This window comes from Physella acuta, unplaced genomic scaffold, assembly GCF_028476545.2.
Source record: "Physella acuta isolate Inbredline_101_S28 unplaced genomic scaffold, ASM2847654v3 ptg000764l, whole genome shotgun sequence".
Taxonomy (NCBI): Eukaryota; Metazoa; Mollusca; class Gastropoda; family Physidae; genus Physella; species Physella acuta.
The window spans coordinates 132,619-155,610 of NW_026732282.1; the positions used below are offsets into that span (position 1 = coordinate 132,619).

General features: G+C 31.2%; 3 protein-coding genes across 5 annotated transcripts in view; 2 read left to right on the forward strand and 1 right to left on the reverse strand.

The window, feature by feature from the left end:
- The window catches only part of LOC131950448 (calcium-dependent protein kinase C), a gene marked incomplete at its 5' end in the record, with an annotated part of 99,928 nt that extends 90,956 nt beyond the window's left edge, over nt 1-8,972 (forward strand). The window contains 5 exons of the mRNA XM_059312602.1: nt 180-260; nt 477-584; nt 1,226-1,366; nt 2,834-2,997; nt 8,852-8,972. Coding sequence (XP_059168585.1) covers nt 180-260; nt 477-584; nt 1,226-1,366; nt 2,834-2,997; nt 8,852-8,870 — 513 coding nt within the window. The remainder of the gene's footprint in view (nt 1-179; nt 261-476; nt 585-1,225; nt 1,367-2,833; nt 2,998-8,851) is intronic.
- A 5,057-nt stretch (nt 8,973-14,029) lies between these two features.
- On the reverse strand, nt 14,030-18,794 carry LOC131950451 (tRNA wybutosine-synthesizing protein 3 homolog). 2 transcript variants are annotated; one of them, XM_059312605.1, is made up of 8 exons: nt 18,784-18,794; nt 16,944-17,119; nt 15,877-15,951; nt 15,627-15,725; nt 15,274-15,345; nt 15,033-15,101; nt 14,883-14,947; nt 14,030-14,234 (listed from the first exon to the last, which is right to left on the reverse strand). In XM_059312605.1, the coding sequence occupies exons 2-8, from the start codon at nt 17,103-17,105 to the stop codon at nt 14,039-14,041; spliced, it is 738 nt and encodes a 245-aa protein (XP_059168588.1). In that variant the 5' UTR covers nt 17,106-17,119; nt 18,784-18,794; the 3' UTR covers nt 14,030-14,038. The 2 variants fall into 2 exon arrangements, with proteins under 2 accessions (XP_059168588.1, XP_059168587.1); XM_059312604.1 differs by lacking the exon at nt 18,784-18,794 and adding an exon at nt 17,238-17,306.
- Nucleotides 18,795-19,595: 801 nt separating this feature from the next.
- Nucleotides 19,596-22,992, forward strand: part of LOC131950447 (long-chain-fatty-acid--CoA ligase 1) — a 36,162-nt gene continuing 32,765 nt past the window's right edge. For both annotated transcript variants that reach the window (XM_059312592.1, XM_059312595.1), the window contains exon 1: nt 19,596-19,732. The gene's annotated coding sequence lies outside the window, so the exon portion shown is untranslated. The remainder of the gene's footprint in view (nt 19,733-22,992) is intronic.

Genomic DNA, 22,992 nt, shown 5'->3' on the forward strand with positions numbered 1-22,992 from the left:
TCTGACTTTCCAGCTTTTTTTAAAAATAAAATTCTAGGTAATTTGTATCAGGACTAGATCTACTTTCTTTTTTCTTTCTTTTTTTTTTTTAATATAAATATATAGGTACATGTATCATGATACTTTTTTAAAATCTTAGTATTTTTTTTATCTGACACTCAACATTTTTAAAATTCTAGATAGTTCTGTATCAGCCGTATGGTAAATCTGTGGACTGGTGGGCTTATGGTGTTTTGTTGTATGAGATGCTGGCCGGGCAGGTAATCCCCCTTTGATCAAAATAGTCATATAGTGCGTATTTCCCTTGAAGTGATGTAATTGCTTATTTCCCTTGAATTGATGTAATTTCTGTCCTTTGGTGGTTTTGTTTTATAAACTCTTCTAAGAAACGTAGAGTACCTATCATTGTATGATTAAGTCAGATGTTAGTTATGTTGTAACTTGAGTAGAACAATGATAATGTCCAATCTCTTTAGCCACCATTTGACGGAGAAGACGAGGAAGAATTGTTTACATCAATCACTGATCACAACGTGTCTTACCCTAAAGCATTGTCTCGAGAGGCTGTGTCTCTATGTAAAGGGGTAAGCAGAGCCATTTTTTTTTGTTGAGGTGGGGGGTGATGGTTTATTTGTCTTGGTGAGGGAGTGATGGTTTATATGTCTTGGTGGGGAGTGATGGTTTATTGGTCTTGGTGGGGGAGTGATGGTTTATTTGTCTTGGTGGGGAAGTGATGGTTTATTTGTCTTGGTAAAGATCATCTTGCGACTTAGCAATCCATAAAGTAGAGTTCATGTTTCATGATCTCGGCATTCGAAGGGACGGTGTGGTCAGCACTTTGCCCAGCCGCTGTTTCTTTTTCCCCCAATGCAAGTTGGGTACCTATTAGAGTTGAATGTATTCAAGGACGCCGTACTGCCACTGGCCCCATTCCAAACCGAGATCTGAACTCAGACCTTCGGACTACTAGCCAAATGCTCTACTATTCAACCACGTCGTCTCATTATTTGTCTTAAATTTTTGTAATGTGGGGGGGGGGGAGTAATCATTTTATTTTTGAGAGCTGTGAAGTTATGATTTTTATTTTTGTGGGAATTGGCTGCGTGAAGTATTGATTTGTTTAGTTTAGTGTGTGTAGAAGGGGATGTTTATAACTTCCTGTTCTTTGTGGAATAAGTTGTAGGCTCATATAGACTGTGATCATTAATGTTGTCCCAATCAACAGTTGTTAACGAAGACGCCAACCAAGAGGTTAGGGTGTGGACCCAACGGAGAACGCGACATTAAGGACCACGCATTTTTCCGAAGAATCATCTGGGAGAAGATTGAGCTAAGGGAAGTGCAGCCTCCTTATAAACCTAAAATTGTAAGTTACCCTGCTGTGTTTCATTCTTGTCAAATTTAGGCATGGTTATGAAAGCTACATGTGAAGATCAGCTTTTGGGGGGTGGGGAGGGAGCTTTCATGATCATGCCAGTCTTTAAGCTGCTTGGAAGAGAAGGTAAAACGTGGATCATTGAGTTGTCTGTTCACTCCAATGTTTTTTTATTCTTTGGTGTCTGTTGGAGTTTTCCTTTCATTGTGGAAGTAGAAAGATTTCTAGAAAACTTTCATTTCAGTTTTGCATCTAATTCATTTACAGTTTTCTTTTAATCTGAATTTACATGAGTATTGAAATTAATGTATTAATTCTCATTTGGTTAAAAAAATATATTTAAATTATTGTTTCCAAAAATGGATTCACAAAAATAAAAAGAAGAATTGAAGATGGCATTTTTCAACCTAAGCTTATTTACATTTTAAATGCTGAAAAGATTTCCAAATAAAGTTTATACATTTTGGCTGGATCTTGTTAAAATAATTGACTTTAAAATTGTATGCTTATAAAAAAGCTGAAACAATTGATTAGCTTTTTCTTATAACTCTAATGAGATGTGATCTTCTCAAGAAAGAGTTTAGTTAGTCTAGTCTTGGCTAATTATTTACTTTCACTGACTGAGATTTATCATCCATTATCTGGTCACCTACAATTTTGTTAATTTGATAACTCGAGTTCACTTAATTTTTTTTAAATGTGTCCATGTGCATGCTCTGCTAGAGAGATGTTTGCTTAAATTTAATTAGCTAATTAATTAAGAAAGTTCTAAGTGTCCAGCCCAACTGCATGTCAGCTAATTAGATGCATTGTGAGCACACCCTGAGCTAAAGAGTTGTGTTTGCACAGTAGAAGTTTGACCGGTGAGCTAAAGAGTTGTGTTTGCACAGTAGAAGTTTGACCGTACGAGCTTGCTGTTGTAAGATGCCATCTTCATGTTGTTTTATTTTTGTCTCAACATTTGCACTTTCAATAAGTCGAGACTTACTTGTAGTAATAGTCTGGATGGTTTGAAGTCTTGCTGTTTTTACAAACAAATTTTTATATTAAAATATTTACTTTATCATGCTATACTAGATTTTACAGCAGTTTTTTTTTTCACTACAAAATAAATTTGACAGATTGATTTGAAAATTTGACAAAATATCGTGATTAGGGATTTTTAAAATTATCTCAGTAATATAATTGAATGAAAACGGAATCGTTTATTGTTGATGAATTTAATCAAATTTAAAGCCAATTTTATGCTGGTTCGGTACTAACATGTTTCAAACCACCCTCGATGATTTTCCTGTAGTCTACAATCTTTCTACAATTCCCTTTTGTTTTAGTTCATCATCTGTTTACTGTCTTCAGTGCACTTTTTTGTTTTAAATATCTATCATTTTTAAATTTCTTGTTTTTTATATGATGTTTTTTAATTTTTAAACACAAAAAAACAACATACAAAATACGCAGACGGACAAAAGAAAGGCTGAAAATTTTGACAAGCTGTTTACCAAGGTTCCGTTAAAGATGACCCCAATTGACAAACAGCTGTTGCGGAACATTGATGAGAACGTCTTTAAGGATTTCACCTTTACCAACCCCTACTTCGACCCCCTGGAGGAAAATACGCAATTGTAAATTGACCAAAATTTTTATCCTAGCTCATGCTCATTTTTTTAAGCTGCTATTTTTTTAAAACTCCCTCTGCCAGTTGTTATTAGTTGTTTTTTAAGCTTGTAATTTTTACCTAACTTGAAAGATATACATTTTTTATAAAGAGATTTTTTAATTACGTCAACAATTCATACCTTTTAAAAAATTTAAAGTTACAATTTAAAGTATTTTAAGTATTATGATAGTATTTTAAGTATTATGATAATATATACAAACCAGGTCTACAGTAAATTGTATGCATTGCAGCCTAACAATTTCCTATGCTTTTTGCATAAATTAGCCTATTTTGTGACTTAAGATAATGGCATTGATTTATTATAGCTCAGCATTGTTATATATCTACTGTTGCATTTCTAAAACTTAACTTGCTACAAGAAAGTGCTATCTATACAAGAGCTAACATTAACACATGCCAATTCTTTCACTTTGTAAGTCTTTGAGGGTTTTTAGAATGAAAGAATTTTAAATGACTTTAACAAAATTTTCTCTGCATTGCAGTTGTCAGTAGCATAACCTTCAACTCCCAGCCTCAGGAATAGAATATCAAATTTAGCCACACACACCCCCACATATTTTCAAATATTTATGTCAAAAGTGCAACTTTGGGCTGACACCACCCCCTAGTTACGCCACTCTTACTTCCCCTAGTTACGCCACTCTTACTTCCCCTAGTAACGCCACTATTACTGTCCCTAGTTACGCCACTATTACTGCCCCTAGTTACGCCACTGGTACTGTCCCTAGTAATGCCACTCTTACTTCCCCTAGTAACGCCACTATTACTGCCCCTAGTTACGCCACTGTTACTGCCCCTAGTTACGCCACTGTAACTGCTCCATTTCTGCTGTTCCAGTTTTCCTATTCCATTTCTGCTGACCAAGTACAAATTCCTGTTTTAGTCCAGCTAATATTTGTCCATAAAACAAAATGCGTAGATCTATCCATTTCCTGATAATATCAAAATTTCTTTCAATATGACTGCTCTAAAATCCATTCACATCATGCAAGAAACCTGTCTTTCAATCACCACAAAGATGCTCACTAACAAGTTAAAAAATAATATTTGCAAAGTAATGTTCCTTCATTTTTTTTTATTGATTAAAAATGGGTCTGAATCATGCCTTGTACAAATTGTGTATGATTGCAGACAATGGAAAAATGTTGAGTTGTAAGAAAAACTGTTTCTTTGTCTGTGTCATCAAGTAGGATTCAATAACCTCCATTCATCAAAGAACAATCCAGGCTTTATCAGGTTTAAAAATGTCCCCATTAGATACTTTTCCCAATCACTTCAATAAACTTTATTCTACCCATAACTAAAAACTTTTTAAACATTTAAACCCAATATTTGTGAGTGAATTTCTAGTTGCTAAAAGCTTGTTTCACTGAAATAGATGCTGAGTCTCAATGTTGAAAGTATTGACTGGACATGCTCAAAATCAAATTGTTAAATCACTGTACATAGATGTCATGACAGCATCCTCCAAACCACCTACCTTTTGCCAAAAAAAATAAAACCTCTTTTAGAGTAATTGGAAAATGTTAATGTGATAATCAGCTGATTTTATTACCTGTTAGTTGATTTATTAATTAGCTATTGTTTTTTAAATTCTAATTAAGGTTCTAATTAAGCGGAAGGCTGTTTAGTTTTTATCCTGTGGAAATTCAAATCTGATAAAAAGTAAGCTTAATATTTACATATTTCAGATTAAAGCAAATTTAGAGTATAATATCCATTATTTTTAGATTTCTGATTGATTTCATGTGCATAAATTAATCATAAAAGTGGAGAATGAAAGGTATTAACAAAATTAAAATTTAAAAATTGTGTCTGGTTTGTTATCAGTTATGAACAAAGAGAAGATAAATTTAGTTGACATAGTTGACATCTGTAAATTAAAGGAATGATAAATTTTTTAAAACTATCCTTAGTCTAAGAAAGATAACTTAAGTGAACATTATTGTTTGAATGGCTGGTACCTAGCTTTTGGCTAGCTTTTTTTTTATTTAACAAGATGTGTGGTATCTAAACAAGATACATGTATTAACATGTTTTATCTCATTTTTTTACTTGAATATTTTAACCCTGTATCATAGGCCATGCTCATACAGGCTCAATTGAAAGATATTTTGACTGAATGATGGGCAGTAGGGTGTTGCCAAACCTTTTTTTTTATGGTTACCATGGTAGATATTGAAAAAGATGAAGCCTTGATTTTTTCTACACACAAAGTATTGTGGTTATTTCAATGTATTTTATATTGAGAGTTCCACAGGAGTTCTTATTTGATTATAACAGTGGGTGCTTTGTGTTTGTTGTATACTTGTCATTTAAGTAGTTTAATGCTCAAATACACAGGGTATATTAGAGCAAGGATAAATAAACCGGTAGTGATCTCCCCTAAACTTTCTCGAATATTCTTATATAAAACAACAGGGGATGGTAACTGGGGATATAGTTATGATTTTTAATCCATTTTAAATACTGAAACTTTTAAAAATAGAATAGAATCTCAGTAAAAAACAATTGCGCACCAAGCGAACGCCTAATAAAGGTGTGTATAATAGTGCGCAATAGTATTAGTACTTAATAAATTTACATTAGTTTTTTGAGAAATCGGAAGTAGCGTAAATTACTACTTCCGGTCAACGGAAATTACTCAAAATTTAACAGAAGGTAGAGAATTAGATCTTTTACTTAATGTGAAATTTCATTTATCTATCTGAAATAGTACTCAAGTTATAGGCTTTTGAAAAATTCAAAGTAGAAAAAGTACCACTTCCGGTTGGAAATCGCTCAAAAGTTGATACGGATCTACGATTTTGATATAATACTTATATATGAAATTTCATTAACCTAGCTGTAGCGGTACTCAAGTTATTGTGTTTACACGGACACACAGACACACACACAGACACACACACACACACAGACATATGGACAAGATTGCAAAATTATGTTTTTCCGTATCAGTGAGGTGTAAAACGTCGAGATTTTTAAAAATCTCGATTTTTTTTTTTTTTTGCACGATTACAATACTTTCTCTATACTACGTATATACGAGAAAGTAGAAAGTACTCAGGGTATGTTAGAGCAAGGCTAAAAAAGTGGAAGGTTCTCAGGGTATATTAGAGCAAGGATAAAAAAAAATGGAAAGTACCAGTGAAACGCAATTTAAAACTGCTAATGCTTTCTATAGAAATTTTTAAATGTTAATAATATAATCCAATACCAAATGTTCCTGTATACTAAAATAATGTCCTTAAATAAAAAATAAAAACAGGGAAAGTTTGGGTAAAAACTCTTTAAAAAAATAACCTAGATGCCATTTATTTAATTATCAAAATCTAGAAAACAACAAATGTGGTGGGCAATGGTCTTATCCAATAAAAATAACTTAAGCTAGAAATGAAGAGGACATTACAAAAGAACATTTTGTATGGGAGCCAATCTTTATTTTAAAATAAGACTTTTCTGTGCTAATAATCTATATGGATAATTGAATTGGGTATCAGAATACAGGGAAACAAAAAGAGCTAATAATACTTTCAGCTTGTATAAACAATCATGAAGTTTAAATTCCCATGTGACACCCTAATTGTGGTTGATTGTGATTGGTATTTACTCAATGTATTCATTGTTTGAATAATTTTATAATTTCTGTGATGTCTAATGACTGTCAATTATTTTATGACTGATGTAACCTTACTTCAGTAAGTTTTTAATTGTAAATTATGTTTCTTTTATCTTTAATCCCATTGCTTCAATTAACATTTTTTGTAAGATGGAAACTATGCAATTTATAAACTGCGACATTTGAATATCAATAGTTTTAATTATATATTTTTAATTTAAGACTTTAGAAATTCATGTTTATTTTACATCTTTAAATAATAAACCAGTTTAAAGATATTTATTATTATCTGTACAATATATTCAGCATTTACTAGTGGCTAGTTATTTCATGAAGTGGCTAGTTGAAATTTAGAAAATCAGTTTTCTTTTAGCTGTCTTTGTTTTCCTGCCTGTAATGTTATTTTTAGCAATTATCCTTTGCGATTTTTCCACAAGGGAAAATATAAGCAGGAAACTTCTTTCCCCTTAAGCCCGATCTAATGCTCAATAAAAATAGATCTCACTATCCTACATTTAACTCTTTTTTTTTGTTTAACTATGAGGCATTTAACCCTAATCCTGCACCTATAAAAAGAAAACTGTTTAATTTAATACAAATATAACTCAGTATTTTTTTAAAAGTCGCTTAGCTTGTAGAAGTGCTAGTTTGTCTAGATTGATACTATGATGAAAAAGTTATTGATACAGTGTATTTTTATGTAAGCTCTAACCACAAATGTTAATGCCAATGTACAAATTGTGTTCATCTCATGACAGCTTGCTAAAGTACGCATTTATTTGAATGGTCACATTTCTCCAGTCATCACTTATTCTGGTCACACTTTTTAATTTAACCAACTAAAAAAATGATTTTGTCTATACAAATGTCCATCTTATCTAACGATGGTTGCGGGTGTGTATGTGCTGATGGGCCTACATTGTGTTGTTGACTTGTGTGTTACAGATATTGACCTGTATTTTTTTTACTCACCTGAGCACTCTACACACATGTTGATTGTGATAACCCCATGTGCCTTACTGTTTTCATTTGTACAAACTTTCACGACATAATAAATGGGTTTCTTTACAACCAGTTTATCCTCACAACTTTTTTATTCCTTTTTTTTTTATTTATTTTAAAATACACTTTACTACACCTTAGAGATCCATTATTTGGATTTTTAAAAAGGTTTAAGTAGAAGTAGAGAAGACTTTGATTGGCTAATTACAAGAAGACTTTGATTGGCTTAATGTAATTAGTGCTTTAAAAATCGTTTGATAAGTACATATAAACATGTATCAATAGAAAATATCTTCGTATTTATAAGTTGAAAAAAATCTGGCAAACCTGATTTTATGAGAAGTCAGCTGGCAGTTACTGATGTCATGGATAAAATTCTTATGTCATTATCCGTTGAATGGATGTAGTGGTGTCCTGAAGGTAAGACTCTTACATTATCCATAGAGGTTGATTCTCCCCCCTTACCTACATTCCGCTTTAGAAGCTACTATCATAATCCCCCCATTGCAATGCTGTATCCTCCCATCATGAATATATAGGGGACAGCTTTCTTAGTGATTATTAAAGATGTTTTGTTTCAAATCTTTTTCTTTAAAAATATTTATGAAAATGTTTATACTAATAACAATAACATTTTAAATGTTTAGAGCTAAAAGTTGATGTTTTTTTTTTAATTTGATAGCACTGTGTTTATCAACAAGCACCTGCATGAAACTGTTCTGTATTGTCTTGGTTTTTGGCTGTTATTTTGTTGCCCAATGTGGACAAACCATTCTTTTTAATCAGTGTATAACTTACTTATTGTAGCACAATAGAAGTTTGACTAATTAGCTTCACAGTATAAGTTTGACTAATTAGCTTCACTATATAAGTTTGACTAATTAGCTTCATAATTAACATCAACACACAGCATCTTTAATATGTTTTGTAGCTGATAGATATTCATATTCTTAAAGGATTATTTAGATATTTTATTTAAATAGTTAACCATTTTTTTCCTCTCCACAAAGCAACTAACCAATCAATAGTTTACTAACATCAGCATTGCTGACATTTTTGTCAGATTTTTATTTAATATCACGCTTTTTAAAAACATAAAAACATCACTGCATATTTTTTTTATTGAAACGCATTAACTATTATTTTATTAAAGATGTTTTTTTTTCTTGCTTTCCAGAAAAGCCGAAAAGATGTGAGCAACTTTGACAGAGAATTCACATCTGAGGCTCCGAAGTTGACCCCGACAGACAAGCTGTTTATAATGAATTTAGACCAGTGTGAATTTTCAGGGTTTTCCTACGTCAATCCTGAATTTGTTGTCACAGTGTAGGTGTCGCTGGTTGTCTAGTTTTGTTCAAATAGTCTTGTCTTGTTAACTAAGGCTTCACAAAATTTACAGAGGGTTGTACACAGTTTACATAGCCTTTCAACTTTTATACAGTGTAAATTTATATAAATTTTATAGATTCTCAAACTTACCGATTTGCTTGAAATTACGGTTTAAATATAGACTACCAAAAAAAAACAACTGACAAGTGTTCTGAATTAAAGTTCCAGTTTTACTTTTAAAAATGTATTACATCGATAATTTAACAGATTACTGACCTATCTGTTATGCTTGATATATTAAAACAGGATTTTAAAGTGATTTTGAGCAGTTATCTTAAGTGATGTAATGAAATGGCAGAGGTTCAGATTGTAAAATTCAAGAATTTAGATATAAAGATTTACAATTCTGTATTATATTGAGCTATTCATACTGAAGTTACAATGAAGCAAATTTTAAAGACCGGTTGTAAAAAAAAAACTTGTTAGGTGGTAAAAAAAAATTCTGGATAATGATAAAAAAAATATTGGATTAATTGGTTCTTGCTCTTCATGTTGACAGAAAAAATGTAATCTTCGACTTTTTGCATGAAATAATTTCTAAGATAGCTTCTATCCTTGTTGCATGGATTCAATGAATGTATTTCTAAGGAGGTTTATGACAAAGTTGAGAGATTTACAAAAGAACATTAGTGCAATAAATGATTATATTCTTCCACTTAAGAGAAATGTTAGGTATAGCACAATTGTTGAGGCAGGCTATTTGCTCTTGTCATTTTAAGACATTGTTTCAACAGGACAAAAATGTAGCCAAAAATGTGTTCCGTAACATTTTATGTAAGGATTTTTTAAAAATAGAATTCAATAAAAATAAGAAACAGTTTTTTTTTTAAATTAAAGATTGTTTAATTGAGACAACAGACAGATAACAACTTAAAAACACAAAAGAGCAGATTCAAAAAGTTAGTTTTTTATATAATTATTTATAGAACACAGGGTAGGCGTTGGCTTGTGTTGTTTTTACTGAAGAATTAAAATCAATTTTTTTTAGACAAGCTCTAGAAATTATATCTTACTAAATCCAATACGCTGTCTTGTTTATGCTTAGTCTGCTGAAAAGTTTATTCCAATATTTTATAAGCAATTTCATTTTTAGCATAAAATTTCAATAGCCACATTCATATTTATTAATGACTTCCATTTTTAATAATTAAAGAAAATTGAATTTAACCTTTTAAAATTCACAAATTTTCAAAGCTAATGTTGATCTTGTACACTAACTTTGTGTTTGTTGTCCATACACTATTTATAGATTGTTCTATTATCAATGCAGTATTATGTTGGGGAAAAGTATACAAGCTGTGTTGAATATTTTAACTAAATTGTTTCCCAATTATAGACCTACTGGTAAAGTTTTTGTCTGATGTGATACATTTTGCAGATTATTTTTAACATTGCTGTTAATGCTTTTTAAAAATGTACACATGAAAAGTGTTTAGAATGTTTTAAATTTATTTTAAAATGTTTTATTCACTATTCAGTTTAAAAATCTGGTCATGTCTGTAATTTACTTAGAAAGATATTTAAATAATCTAGAATTTGTTGGTTATAAATTCATTATTTTAAAAGTACAAACAGTTCTAACTTAAATTCTAAAGCATTGTAAATGGTTGCTCAAAATAAAAGCTCATTTTAAATAAGTTAATTTGCAAACGAGATTTGTGTTTTTTAATAGGCCCCTAATTCTTGAACAAAGTGATGGAATATCTTTCCTATTAAAGTATGCGTAAGCCTAAAAATCAATAAACAAGAAGTAAACCATTGGGAATATTGGAACAAACATTTAAAATTGGCATTTCTACACAATTGTATTGCTTTTTTATTTGGAAGTTCAACTGTTTTTACTTTAATTTATTTTGTGACTTTCTAGAACTGGATATCTGGTTTGTTTCATTTTTGTAAATATCTTTGTATTGTTTTAACTAAGCTTAAGCTATTGTACTATATCATTAAATCAAGGTTCAAAAGTGTGCAAAAAAAATGTTGAATGAAACTATGTAAGTTTAATTTAGACTTAGTTTTTAGATTTTTTATTTCTTTAAAAAATTAGAAAACAAATTCTTTGGTATGTTAAGCAGATATAAAAATATTGTTTAACAAAATAAGTAGCTGTTTTTTTTTTGTTAATGATATTTTAGTGAATGGCTATAGAAGTGACAACCATACCTGAAGTCATGATATATTATCATGTAATCAGGCTGTAGTTTCACTCTTTTGTTCATGAAACATTAACACAACTTTTTTTTTTAATTTGCATTTTTTTAAAATTGTCAGTGTGTTGTGAAAAGCTCAAGACATCATATATTACAACTCAACAAAATTTCATTTTCTAGACTATTTTTAACTTTAAAACACACAAGAGTTCTCTAACATAGCAAATCCTTCTGATTGACTGCAGAATGGCCCTATTTTAGAATGTATTAAAATATTTCGCCTAAGTACAATAGAAATTGATCAACTATTATGTAAATGTTTTTTCATGCTCATTGTTACAATGCCTCACAATTTTTCATTTTGAAAAAATTATTTTAGTTTTTTTTTTTTTTGACAGACATTACAAATTTGAAGTAATGTAACAACAACAAACTATAAAACCTTTCTGGAGCCATTTTTTTTTTCACTTACATTCATTAGTTTTCACAGGAAGTCTAAAGCACTTATGGTTAGTGAAAGTTGCACGCTATTCAAATTCATATATTGTATTTAACAGAAACATTACAGTTTGTTAGAACACTCTCCTATTTTTTATACTGCTTGATCAATTCTTTGTTAATAATGATCATAACATTCAGGATTTAATTTTTTTATTTTTGTTTGTGAATTTTCACATGTTTTACTGGTAATAATTCCTCTATATTTTTATAATAATCTAAAAATGGCCTGGCTTCTTTTTTTATAAAAATAAACCTGTTTCTCAACAATTTAGTATGCCAGTTTGTATAGCTAAAGCAGTAAATTGCATCGGTGTAATGTTGATGTGATAGCTGTCATTTGTGCTACTATTGGTTATCCATGTGGTTCAATTTATCTTGAAAATTACTTTTTATTTCAACCGATGTAACACATTTCCACACAGAAATTGTTAAATAACTATGAGCATGTTAAAAATGTCAAGGAACAAAAACAACACACATTTAGGTTTAGAAATTAAAATTTGCACGACACGACCTATTTTATCTGGCAACTTCCCCAGCACTGCTAATCTTTTCTTATGCTCAATACTATTTTTAATTCCACCGTGTCAACAAATTTTAGCTTGGATGTATATTTTTATTGAAATTTTGTATCAGAATCATTGTGCATTTTATCATTTTGTAATACCATAGTTCTATCATGTTTACAACTACATTTTTTGATGAGCTGTTTGGGGAAAATTTTATTATTACATTGACTCTATATTTAGGATAATTACGCAAGGACAATTTGGTCATTAATAAATGTAGTAAAATGTATATTCAAAAGGTAATATATTTGTGTTATCAGAATGTGAAGTTACATTTTATTAGTAAGATTTATTTAAACTTAAAGTTTATTCTTCCTCATCTTGTATCATCTTAATCACATAGCAGTAAAGATATAATCGTACGTATTTTTATTTAATCATGATTCTGTTAACGGTCAAAACATAAATATTTCCTTTACACACATGCTGTGTTAAACATAATACATTTGTGTCATAATTCATGTTTTAAAGAAGGAAATAATACTTCAGAATTGAAATAAAATTTACCATCTGTTTGTACTTAAGAAATAATTACTCCACGAGTAAATTTAACAGGTTTTGCAATTAAAACTGTCAAATGCACGTTAAGCAGATTCTCTATTCTGGATTTAACGAGCGCCTAGTTGACCAAGAAGTTTGTGTGAATGCAAGTACACCCAAAGCTAAAGTATTATTTAATTTCTGCTGCCATCTCTCCATTACTTGAAATATATCTGTAAAAATTCACATCATGTTTGATTCACACAAAGTGCATTTCTTCATAATGAGTAACAAACAACTGCAGTCCTTTCTTTAGTATTTTTTTTTAGGTAAAATTTATGTTTTAATTTTATACTCTTTTTCTCTATACATTTTTACAAATATAAAAATCCCCCTAAATAAATTAGTAATGTTAAATCAACCTCTACTTTTTAAATTCAAATAAATAAATTTTTATATCCTTTTAAAAAAACTTTTCCTAAATGTTTTTTAAAGATTAATATTAATCTATTTATAATAATAAATTTCAGTAAGTTAGTATGGTTTGTTGACTTCAGGCATAAGAGTGCCATTTTGTACAAATTTTGAAATATTTTTGTGTGTGAAGTGGTCAGTTTGTGGTCAAATAATGTCTGCTGGTTTTAACATTCTAGTTTTTATCTCACTTAAGCTACACATTTATCATATTGCCTCTGTGTGCTTCTATTCATAATTGACTACCATACTTCTATTTGTAATGTATATTATTAAACTAATTAAAGATTTTTTTCCCCTTTTCAAACTGGTCATCTTATTCTTTTATGATCTAACATATATATACAAGTCTTGTTCTAAATTTATCCCTACAATTTTCCACACTGAAAATGTAAAATAATTTTTAAAGTATACACTGTAATGAGCATTAAATAATTGAAATGCAGTTATCAAGCTTGAGATTATCCTGCTGAGTGCTGGGCTTATATAAGCACATATAGAACTGCCCAAAATCGAGTCTGGTGGAAAAGTGAGACTGCCGCCCTTTGCTCCCCAGGGGCCATTTAAGTTAAGTATTCACAGTAATAGAAATAAATCTATCTACAATCAGGTTTCAAAGATACATATATCTTCTGGTGTATAATAAATAAATGAACAACTACTTTTGTGTATCTTAACAGGGCAAAGTTTCTTGATGTTTTAAGAAATACCCAAGAGTATCTTATTTTTTTTTAGTTTTTGTTGATCATTACTTAAATTAAACATAAATAAAAGAAAATGTAAGAGAAAAAACATTTATTGTCATGTGGAATCAAACATAAACAAAGATAAATTCTTTTCATCTTCCTCAAAGACATCCCTACTATTGTCAATTGTTTTGTTATCTTCTATAGGTTTATTATTAGTGTAGGTTTTAGTTTTAGACTTGATCCCATGAGATTTTTTCATCTTTGAACTGTTTGTTGACACTGACAGTGATTTGACTTGTTCATAAAACCTGAAATGAACCCAACAAACATTAAGAAAGCAATAATTTTTTTAAAAATATGTTAGTGATCAAGTAGTAGAGCACACAATTTCTAACCAAAAAGTCTCAGTTCATTCCCTGGGTTTGCCTCTGTAGGTGATCATACAGCTCCTACAGGTATCTATTACTAGTTGAGGAAAATAAGGATGGTATGACATAGTACTGTCAACACAATCTCTTAAAATCTATCATCAGAAAACAGATAACTCTACTTCTTCTGCTCTATAGAATTGTACTTTTAAAATAACTGTATGGATTTATTCAAGAAGTGTAAATAAATGTTTTAATTAAATTGAACCAGTCCCAAAGGGACATAATTTAAAATATGCATATTTCATGATTAGTAGTTTACAAATTGAAGTTGGGAAGGAAAAGGGAGACAAAAAAGAATAGCAATAACATACTAATTACATTGTTAGCCTGAATATACTTAGAAAATAAAGCTATCACTTTTAACACTCCATATGAAATATAAAATACCATCCCAATATAACAAGTTACATGATAGAAAATTATACATCAAGAAAAATTAAAAACCAAGCAAGTGAAATATTCTTGAATAGACTTATTTATCAATAGAACTTGATGAAAATAGCCATGGCAAAAAGAAAAGGTTACCTGTTGATTCTGCAGAAATTTTCCTCCATTTTACTGTTTGCAGATTCAATTAAATATTTTATGTACTGAAAAAAGTAAGAACAATATTTTACCATTATGATTGTTTTAAAAATACATTATAATACATTCTGAGTTACAAATGTGTAATACCTGTTGCGTTACCAGAACTTGACCTTTGGAAGACAAAGGGGCTTCTAATGAATGAGTGCCTCTCACAGCCTAGAAAATGGTGAAATAGATTTTTTTATTAAAGAGGAAAATGTCATAAAAAATAAATCCTGAAATAGTCAGTCATTTCTGGTCAGGTTTATGTCATTTAATTGAATTTTTCAAAAGTATTAAAAGCAAGAAATAAGAGTAGGAACAAACAGTTTAAAAATATGGATCCTACCATCATTATTTTCCCTTTACTTCCTATCGTGATGCCTGAGTTTCTGAAACCAGATGCCACTGCTGCTTGATGCTACAATAGGTTTGTAATTCATGAAACACAGATGAGCAATTAAAATGTCAATTTTATTTTAAAAACATTGATACAAACGTGTAACAATCAGGTAATGTTTATAATTCTTAATATAAAAACATATTAGATTTTGAGTACTTTAAAAAATAAAGAGAAATGCAATACACCAATTTGCAATTACCTTATGGATTTAAAATACCATTACATGATAAAAAAATATATCAATGCATATACTTTTGGTATTGAACTAAATTAATTACATTAATCTACATTTGACGTACCAATTTCTGAGCACTTTCCAAATCTTGACACTGTATGTGCATCACCATTGGTTCAAACTTAAAAACTGCCTCGTCTGTTATATTCTCTAGAGATTTTTCCTATGAATGTAAGATTTTGAATTCAAAGCTAAAAACTATTAGGCCCCTTAATTAATTTTATAATATAATCATTAAAAAAAAGACAATCAGTAAAATTTTCAATAGTTCTACATTCAAGATAAGTAAGGTATTTTAGAAATAGAATATTTACTATAGCTTCAAACTCCACAGGAACATGAGACACATACAGCCACTGGCATCCTTTTTTCTTTACTGTTTCTGATTGCTGAAAAATTAATTAAGGAAAAACACTGATAAAGGGAGATAAAATTAAATGTCAGAAGAAATATGTTTTAGTTTTAGGCCTAAATATATAAACTACAGGCCAAGGTCTAACTTTCATTAAAAATTATTAATTTCACAATCTAAAAATAGGTGTTGGGAATACTATTCAATAATCCAAAACCAAACTATTAAATTCTAATATTATAGTACTCCTTTTAGTAGTAATAGATTCTAATACTAATGTATACTATTACAAAACAATTTTATTAGATACATATTAATTTGAATAATAATATATTTTGCTGGTAAGGAAATTAAGCTGTATTTATTCCCTTTAGACTTTATCTGTCTACTGATTGAGTGGGTGGGAGGAAGAGAACTTGTGTTCATTCTATGACGTATGCTGAACTCACAGTGACCTCACCGACCGTGGGCCGTGGTGGGATTTTCCACTCACAGGATAGTAAACGTAAGGCAAGCAAGCAATCACGACAGTGACGATGTTTGGAAATTTAATTTAAAAAAAAAAGTTATAATTTCAATATGAAAAAAAATGTTAACCAAAAAAAAAAACTAGTACTGGCCGAGCTAACCCGGATTCTAACTTGGAACTCAGGGTTTATGAACTACAGTCTACAGCTGGCACACTGTTAACTCAACCACACCGGATGTGATGGATATGTAAAAAGTAAGCATTTTCAATTACAAAATGGCAAATCCAACCTGCGAGACGCGTAGTCTACTCCTTAGGGGCCACGCTCTGTGAGATGCGTTGTCACTTCGAATTGAAAATTGTGTGACTAGACGTCTACAGTCTACATAATAGGCCTATATTTTATATTAAGCCTAAATTCTATCTATAGACTAGGCCCTATCAAGCTAACACTGGGTGTGGTAAATAACTTATAAATAGTCGCTAGTCTCATAGGCCTATAGGCTCATTATTGTGATAAACTTAACTATGAATACATTAAAACTTGACTTCATACATACATTTTGAAATACAATAATTCGTCCTGAGCATGAGCTTGTGGTAAAATATTTTGCATTAGCGTTAATAAAGTGTACAAGTTCAACTAGTGCATCATCAATTGCGCCTTTTCTAGACAGATCTGTGTGCTCCAGGCGCTGCATCTTCTGGTTTGTAAATGCCATTTTCACACAGAGGTCTAGAGAAAGAAAAATAAATTCACTAGGCTTATGAAATTAAGTTAACAATTATCTAGTCACTAGTACTACTAGTAGTAGTATTTGGGGAAAGTGTTCGGCACTGTTCGGATAACATACCAGATCTCTAACAGCTGAGTGGTCACTGAAGAATTTTTATCAACAAAATAATGCGCTTGTAGGCCTAAATAGTAAATAATAAATATTATATTACTAAATTAATAGGTAGATCTGTAAGAATTTCAATTTAGGCCTAGAACTAGATTCTACTTACTAAACTACTTTTAAAAAAAAATTTCTAGATCGAGAAAAGTTGTCCAAGCCTTGGTCCAAGGAATAGATCTACTTCAGAGGTAATCTATCGTTTTAGGTTCGCAAAATCGCCAGCGACTAGTAATGTGAAAAACAGGTGACTCCTTAAATTTTAATAATTATTATTATTTCACATTTTGATGAGGATTTATGTTTTGAAAAATACAAAAATGTGTCCTTGTTTCATTTATGTACCTGTTTTTAAACAATTGAATTAAAACTTTTCAGTAATAAATGAAGACTAGCGATGTTTTCATCAGATGCAACCATGCTCATTACTATAGTAGCCATCTTGTTTAAGTTTTATTTTGTTAAACTTATAGCGGGAGATTCAGGGGAAGCCACTCTATTTTACAAATGACTGTTGTTTATCTGGCAAATCTTGCTTGCAAACACTGCTGTTTAAAGTTAATTTCTGGCCTATATTCAGTATTGATAGGGCCTAGGCCTATATTTATTATTTAGCCATTGATTTTGGTTTATTATTCATTTATCTATAATATTTGACACAAATATTTCACAATATAGATCTACTTCTATTATTAAAGCCTTGACAATGAGGTAACTTTTTCGTACATTACTAGTACACTACAATTACAATAATAGCCGCGGCCGATTTTACTTACCTAAACTTTAGGGGTAATCTATCGTTTTGGGTACGTAAAATCGCCCTCGGCTATTAATGTACGAAAACGTTACCTTATTGTCAAGGCTTTAATAGAGGTATATTGTCAAATGTTTGAGTCAAATATTATAGATAAATGAATAATATTAATAAACCTAAATCAATGGCTAAATATATCGATATACGCCAGAAATTAACTTTAAACAGCAGTGTCTGAGAGCAAGATTTGCTATATAAACAGAAGCCATTTGTAAAATAGAGTGGCTTCCCCTGAATCTCCCGCTATAAGTTTAACATCGCTAGTCTTCATTTATTACGGAAAAGTTTTAATTCAATTGTTTAAAAATTTAAAAACAGGTAGATCTAGGCCCTACATAAATGAAACAAGGTCACAAGGAAACATTTTTGTATTTTAAAAAACGTAAATCCTCCTCAAAATGTGAAATTTTAGGTCCTAAACTAAACTTACTAAAGTCACGTAAAGTGTCCTTCCTTAAGCTAAGCCTGTCCTAAAGCGATAGATTAGCTAAGATTACGGGCTCCGTTGACCCTAAAAACAATTATGATGCAGGGTTTATTGTTCAAGTGGCCTATTACTATACTATTAGATAATAAGTAGTAAAAGAAAATTAGATTCTAGATCTATACCTTGATCTAATCTAGAATCCTAGGTCTAGTTAGTAGTAGTAGTTAGTTTAATTTTAGTAGTTTGTTTATTTATATATAAACCGGAAACAGTGTATACGCCAAATGACAGATGTCTCGTTGTTGCCCTACCTCACCCAAATACACGCAAACTTGTAGCTACTCTGCAATTTGAAATCAGACATAAATAAACATATAGATCTAGATCTAGAAGGCAAAATGCATCGGAGCACGTCCATTGCCCCTTTCCCGCGATGAAATAGAAAAAAAAATTTAGGGCCTACATATAAAATGTATATGCTATTTTTAAATGGTGTCCGCCCCACTATTGAAGTTTTAAGCGCCCCCCCCCCTCCTCGAGAAAAATACACGGAAATAACACTGCTTACATTCCACAGGACTAAATCAAAAGCAATATAAAATGCCCGTTAGATAATGGGAGGAAAGTATGGGTAGCTTCACAGCATAATTTGAAAATAAAAGCCAAAGAATGTAGCCCTACATCTAGGCTATGTGGTTGGTTACATTAAATATTTGTTGTTTTTGAAACATCAGATATTTTAATGGCAGGATGATCGCTTTACCTTCACTAATGCAACAATCATCAGCAATAATTCGTAAAGACGACTCCTACGGGTCTTTAACTTTGCATAATATTGGCATGCTATGTGAATGTTGCTAAAATTGCGACGGTAAGTCTTCGAAAGAATGAACAAGTAAAAGATGGCTTGATAATGTCCTGGACCCTTTGCCATTTACGTGTTAATCAATATTAACCGTATAATTTCATAACTAATCATTATAATTATGAATTATGTATTAATAAAATAAAATTATTTTAACCAAAAGGCTAATACTAATTCTAGCGGCTTTTAAAATCTTGGTAAGTGGGCGAACCATCAAGGATAGCGACCGTACGTTCATGTATGTTGACGAGAACTGTCAATTCAATGTCATTTTGCAATTCATTCTAGGAAAATACCTCAACAAAGTTAACAGAGCTTTACCGTAAAAAAATTGGGCATATAAGAAGGTTAGTTACTGCTATTAAATCAAAATGTAATCACAATAACTCCCTCCAATTCATTTAGCGGAAATTATAACAAATAAAAATAAAAAATCATGCTGTTCTGTGTTCAGAACTTCAGTCAGTGTTCAATCTGTTCATGTTGTAAAATAAAAGTAGACCTGCCCTCGTCCAGGCCTAGGGTAGTGGACTATAGAAGAGGTAGACTGTAGGGCATAGGGGCAGTGCAGTGAGTACAAAAACCAATTGTAGCGTGGAAGTGATTCAATTTGTTCATTTCACTAGTGTAGTTACTACTAGTTAGTTAGTAAGTTAGTTAATCATGATAATGAATAATGCCGCCATGCTACACTCTTATCTTTACATCACTTCTTAAATTAAATTTTTAATACTATAATTCACTTACTTTATACTCTCTTAAATTAAGTCTTAATGCTACTCAGTAGGCCTATACACTTTTGTGACTTTAAACTTCACTGAACATATTAACAAATGTTAAATGTTAAGTTACCATTAGATGCATTAGTCCTACAAACAATGTCCATTCAATGTAATATCAATGTAATGTTTTGTTATTTTTGCCACTGCTTTTCTCTTTTCTGGTCTTTGTTTTTTTTCATTGTGCTTTTCCACACAGGCTGTAAAAATGAATCTCGAGGTTTGTTTTTTCACCCCTTTCATAATGTTAAGTGTCATCAAATAATTCTGAAACAAAATCAGTTGTAACTTTTTCTGGGTGTTTTTTTCCACTGACTTCTAAATCAGCTCAAGTCCGGTTACTTGTATCTCAAATTTTGCTCAAATGCAAAAGCAAATTTTAGCTCGTTCAACCGTTGCTATCTCAAAAATCCCGTATGTCGGGGCACTCGTTCCACTGTAAGTGTAATACTAAGTAATTAGTAATATAAATAAAACTTTACTAGACTAGTTAGTTGATATTATAATAATATTAATAACTAGATTTCTTCACTACTAAAACTGCTAGATCTAACTAAACATAGTATACTACTCACTTTACTTTACACTTAACTTTTTACCTTTATGCCATGGTCATTTACAAGATTTTTTACTATTTTTTTGTATTTCTTTTTAGTCCCTGGCTAGACCAGAGTTGCTGGAGAAAAAATGAGAAATATAATACTAAACTAAATGTTTCTTAATAAATTAAATACTTATGTTAAGTAACTTTCATTATGCAAATGATTATGTTATTGGTAAACCTGGTTTGTGTGAGTAGACCTAGGACATATCCTATGGTGCTGGGCTATCTTCACAGACTAGAGTGTTGCTCTAACTGCTAACAGAGCAGTGGAAGATTATAATTTATAATCCTATGCTAGTAATCTAATAATTAGAACTTAGTAATAGTTTCAGTGCAGTGCTGAGAAATAGTAAAAGGGGACCATGTGATGTAGCTAATTGTTTTCCTTATGAACTTTGAGTGATAATACAACAAATATTTTTATTTTAGGTCATACCCACATTTTCATATATTAATAAAAAATAATTATATTTATATAATTAGGCCTATAACCTACATAGAAAATAATGGTACTTGATTTAGTTCATTTTTAAAAAAATGATGTTAGTAATTTACTATTTGTTTAAGACATTAGCCTAATCTTTAGGATAAAGTTTGATAGTATAAAACTATAATATAGCCTAAATAGATAACTGCTTCCACCCTTGTTCATCTTTAGGATAGTAACATGACAGTAGGCATAACTGCTAATTATAATTAGTGATATTCAAACAACTGTGGGTTTTTTTTCTTCAAATTTTGGAATCTCTCTCATTCCCATCTGCCAAGTAGGCTTTCTTTGTGCAAAACTTGTAGACCTATTTTGTGCAATACTTGCGTAAAACTCCTTCATATGTACAATTATTCATCATACAGCTGCCAGTTTCAGGATTCTTGAGTGTATAAACACAAAGTATTTACAAGTGTAATTATATTAAAGGTATCTGTGTAATTTAAAATAATCAAGAACTCTGCCTTTCAATTGATTGTAGAAGCATACACAAGCACCTGCTTGGTTATAAACATTAGGGAATATGGTGTCTGGGGCTTTGTGGTGAGTAGACTCCCTCACTTTGAAAACTCCTAGTACCAATTTGAGAAATGGTTTATTTTCATATCAATTCAATGTGGTGACAATAAATTTTACTACTTAAGAGTGGTTACATAGCCCAACCAAGTGATTTTTTTAAAAAAGTGCTTGTGCATGGGAGTGTTGTTTCGTTTTCGTGATTTTTTTTTTCTGTCCTAGTTATTTCTAAATTCTTTGGTTGGTTTCATTTACATGTTGATTAATTTTATAGGGGTGGAGGGGGTATGTGGAAGCAGATTTATCTGTGATCTTGACTTGTCAATATTTTAAAACTCCCGACCGTCGAGGAAAAAAATAGCAGAATGTGTATTTTTAATTTTTGTTCACATCTGCTTGAAGCTTGTCGTCCACGCGTAGTGCACGATGTTTGTGCCTTGTCGATGACGCGGTTGTCACGGAGCCATGGGACACCATCCCTCTTGTCAGGAGGTATCGATAAATCAGTATCGAAGTTTGTATTACAGTCGCGGTACTTTCCCGTTTAACCCTGGTCAGGGAAACTATCAACTCAACCTTAAATCTAGCCATAACCTAGTCGTTCTGTGTTTCGACCTTCAGAGAAATCCATTGCTGTTTGGGTCTTGAATCTAAATTTAGTAATTCACATAATACGAGTCAGTGCAAGTATTCCTGTACGTTTATGGGACAAACGTCGATACCATAGGACGGGATCGAAGCGATGGGAAAAAAAATTCTAAAAACTTATTAGAGAAATTCAAGTCACTTCAGTTAGATTAGTGTGCACTTAATTCGCCAGCAGAGTTGAAGCGTTGCATTTATCAATTTACCACGGAGTTATATAATGGCTGGGCCGGTGTGCGCGCGCATTGATGACGGGGTCCAAAGTTCGAGAGTTCAAAGTGTGGTGGACTATGGCCTGGCATACATGTGGCCGCCTGACGACAGCTTACTTGACGGTCACCTGTGGGTTTGTCCTAGTCTCACTCTGGCCACGCCCACTTCATGTTAACGAGCGTTATCCCATCTCTCCCCCCCCCCCCCTCTACACACACGCATGGCAACAATTAATCTATTATTACCTATTCAAATAATGCTGAAGTTGGTCATAATTCGTAATATTTAAACTTACTATTTCGTATATAGATTTACATAACTGCACATGTGAAACAGCTGGTAATGTAAGCTGTTTCCTAA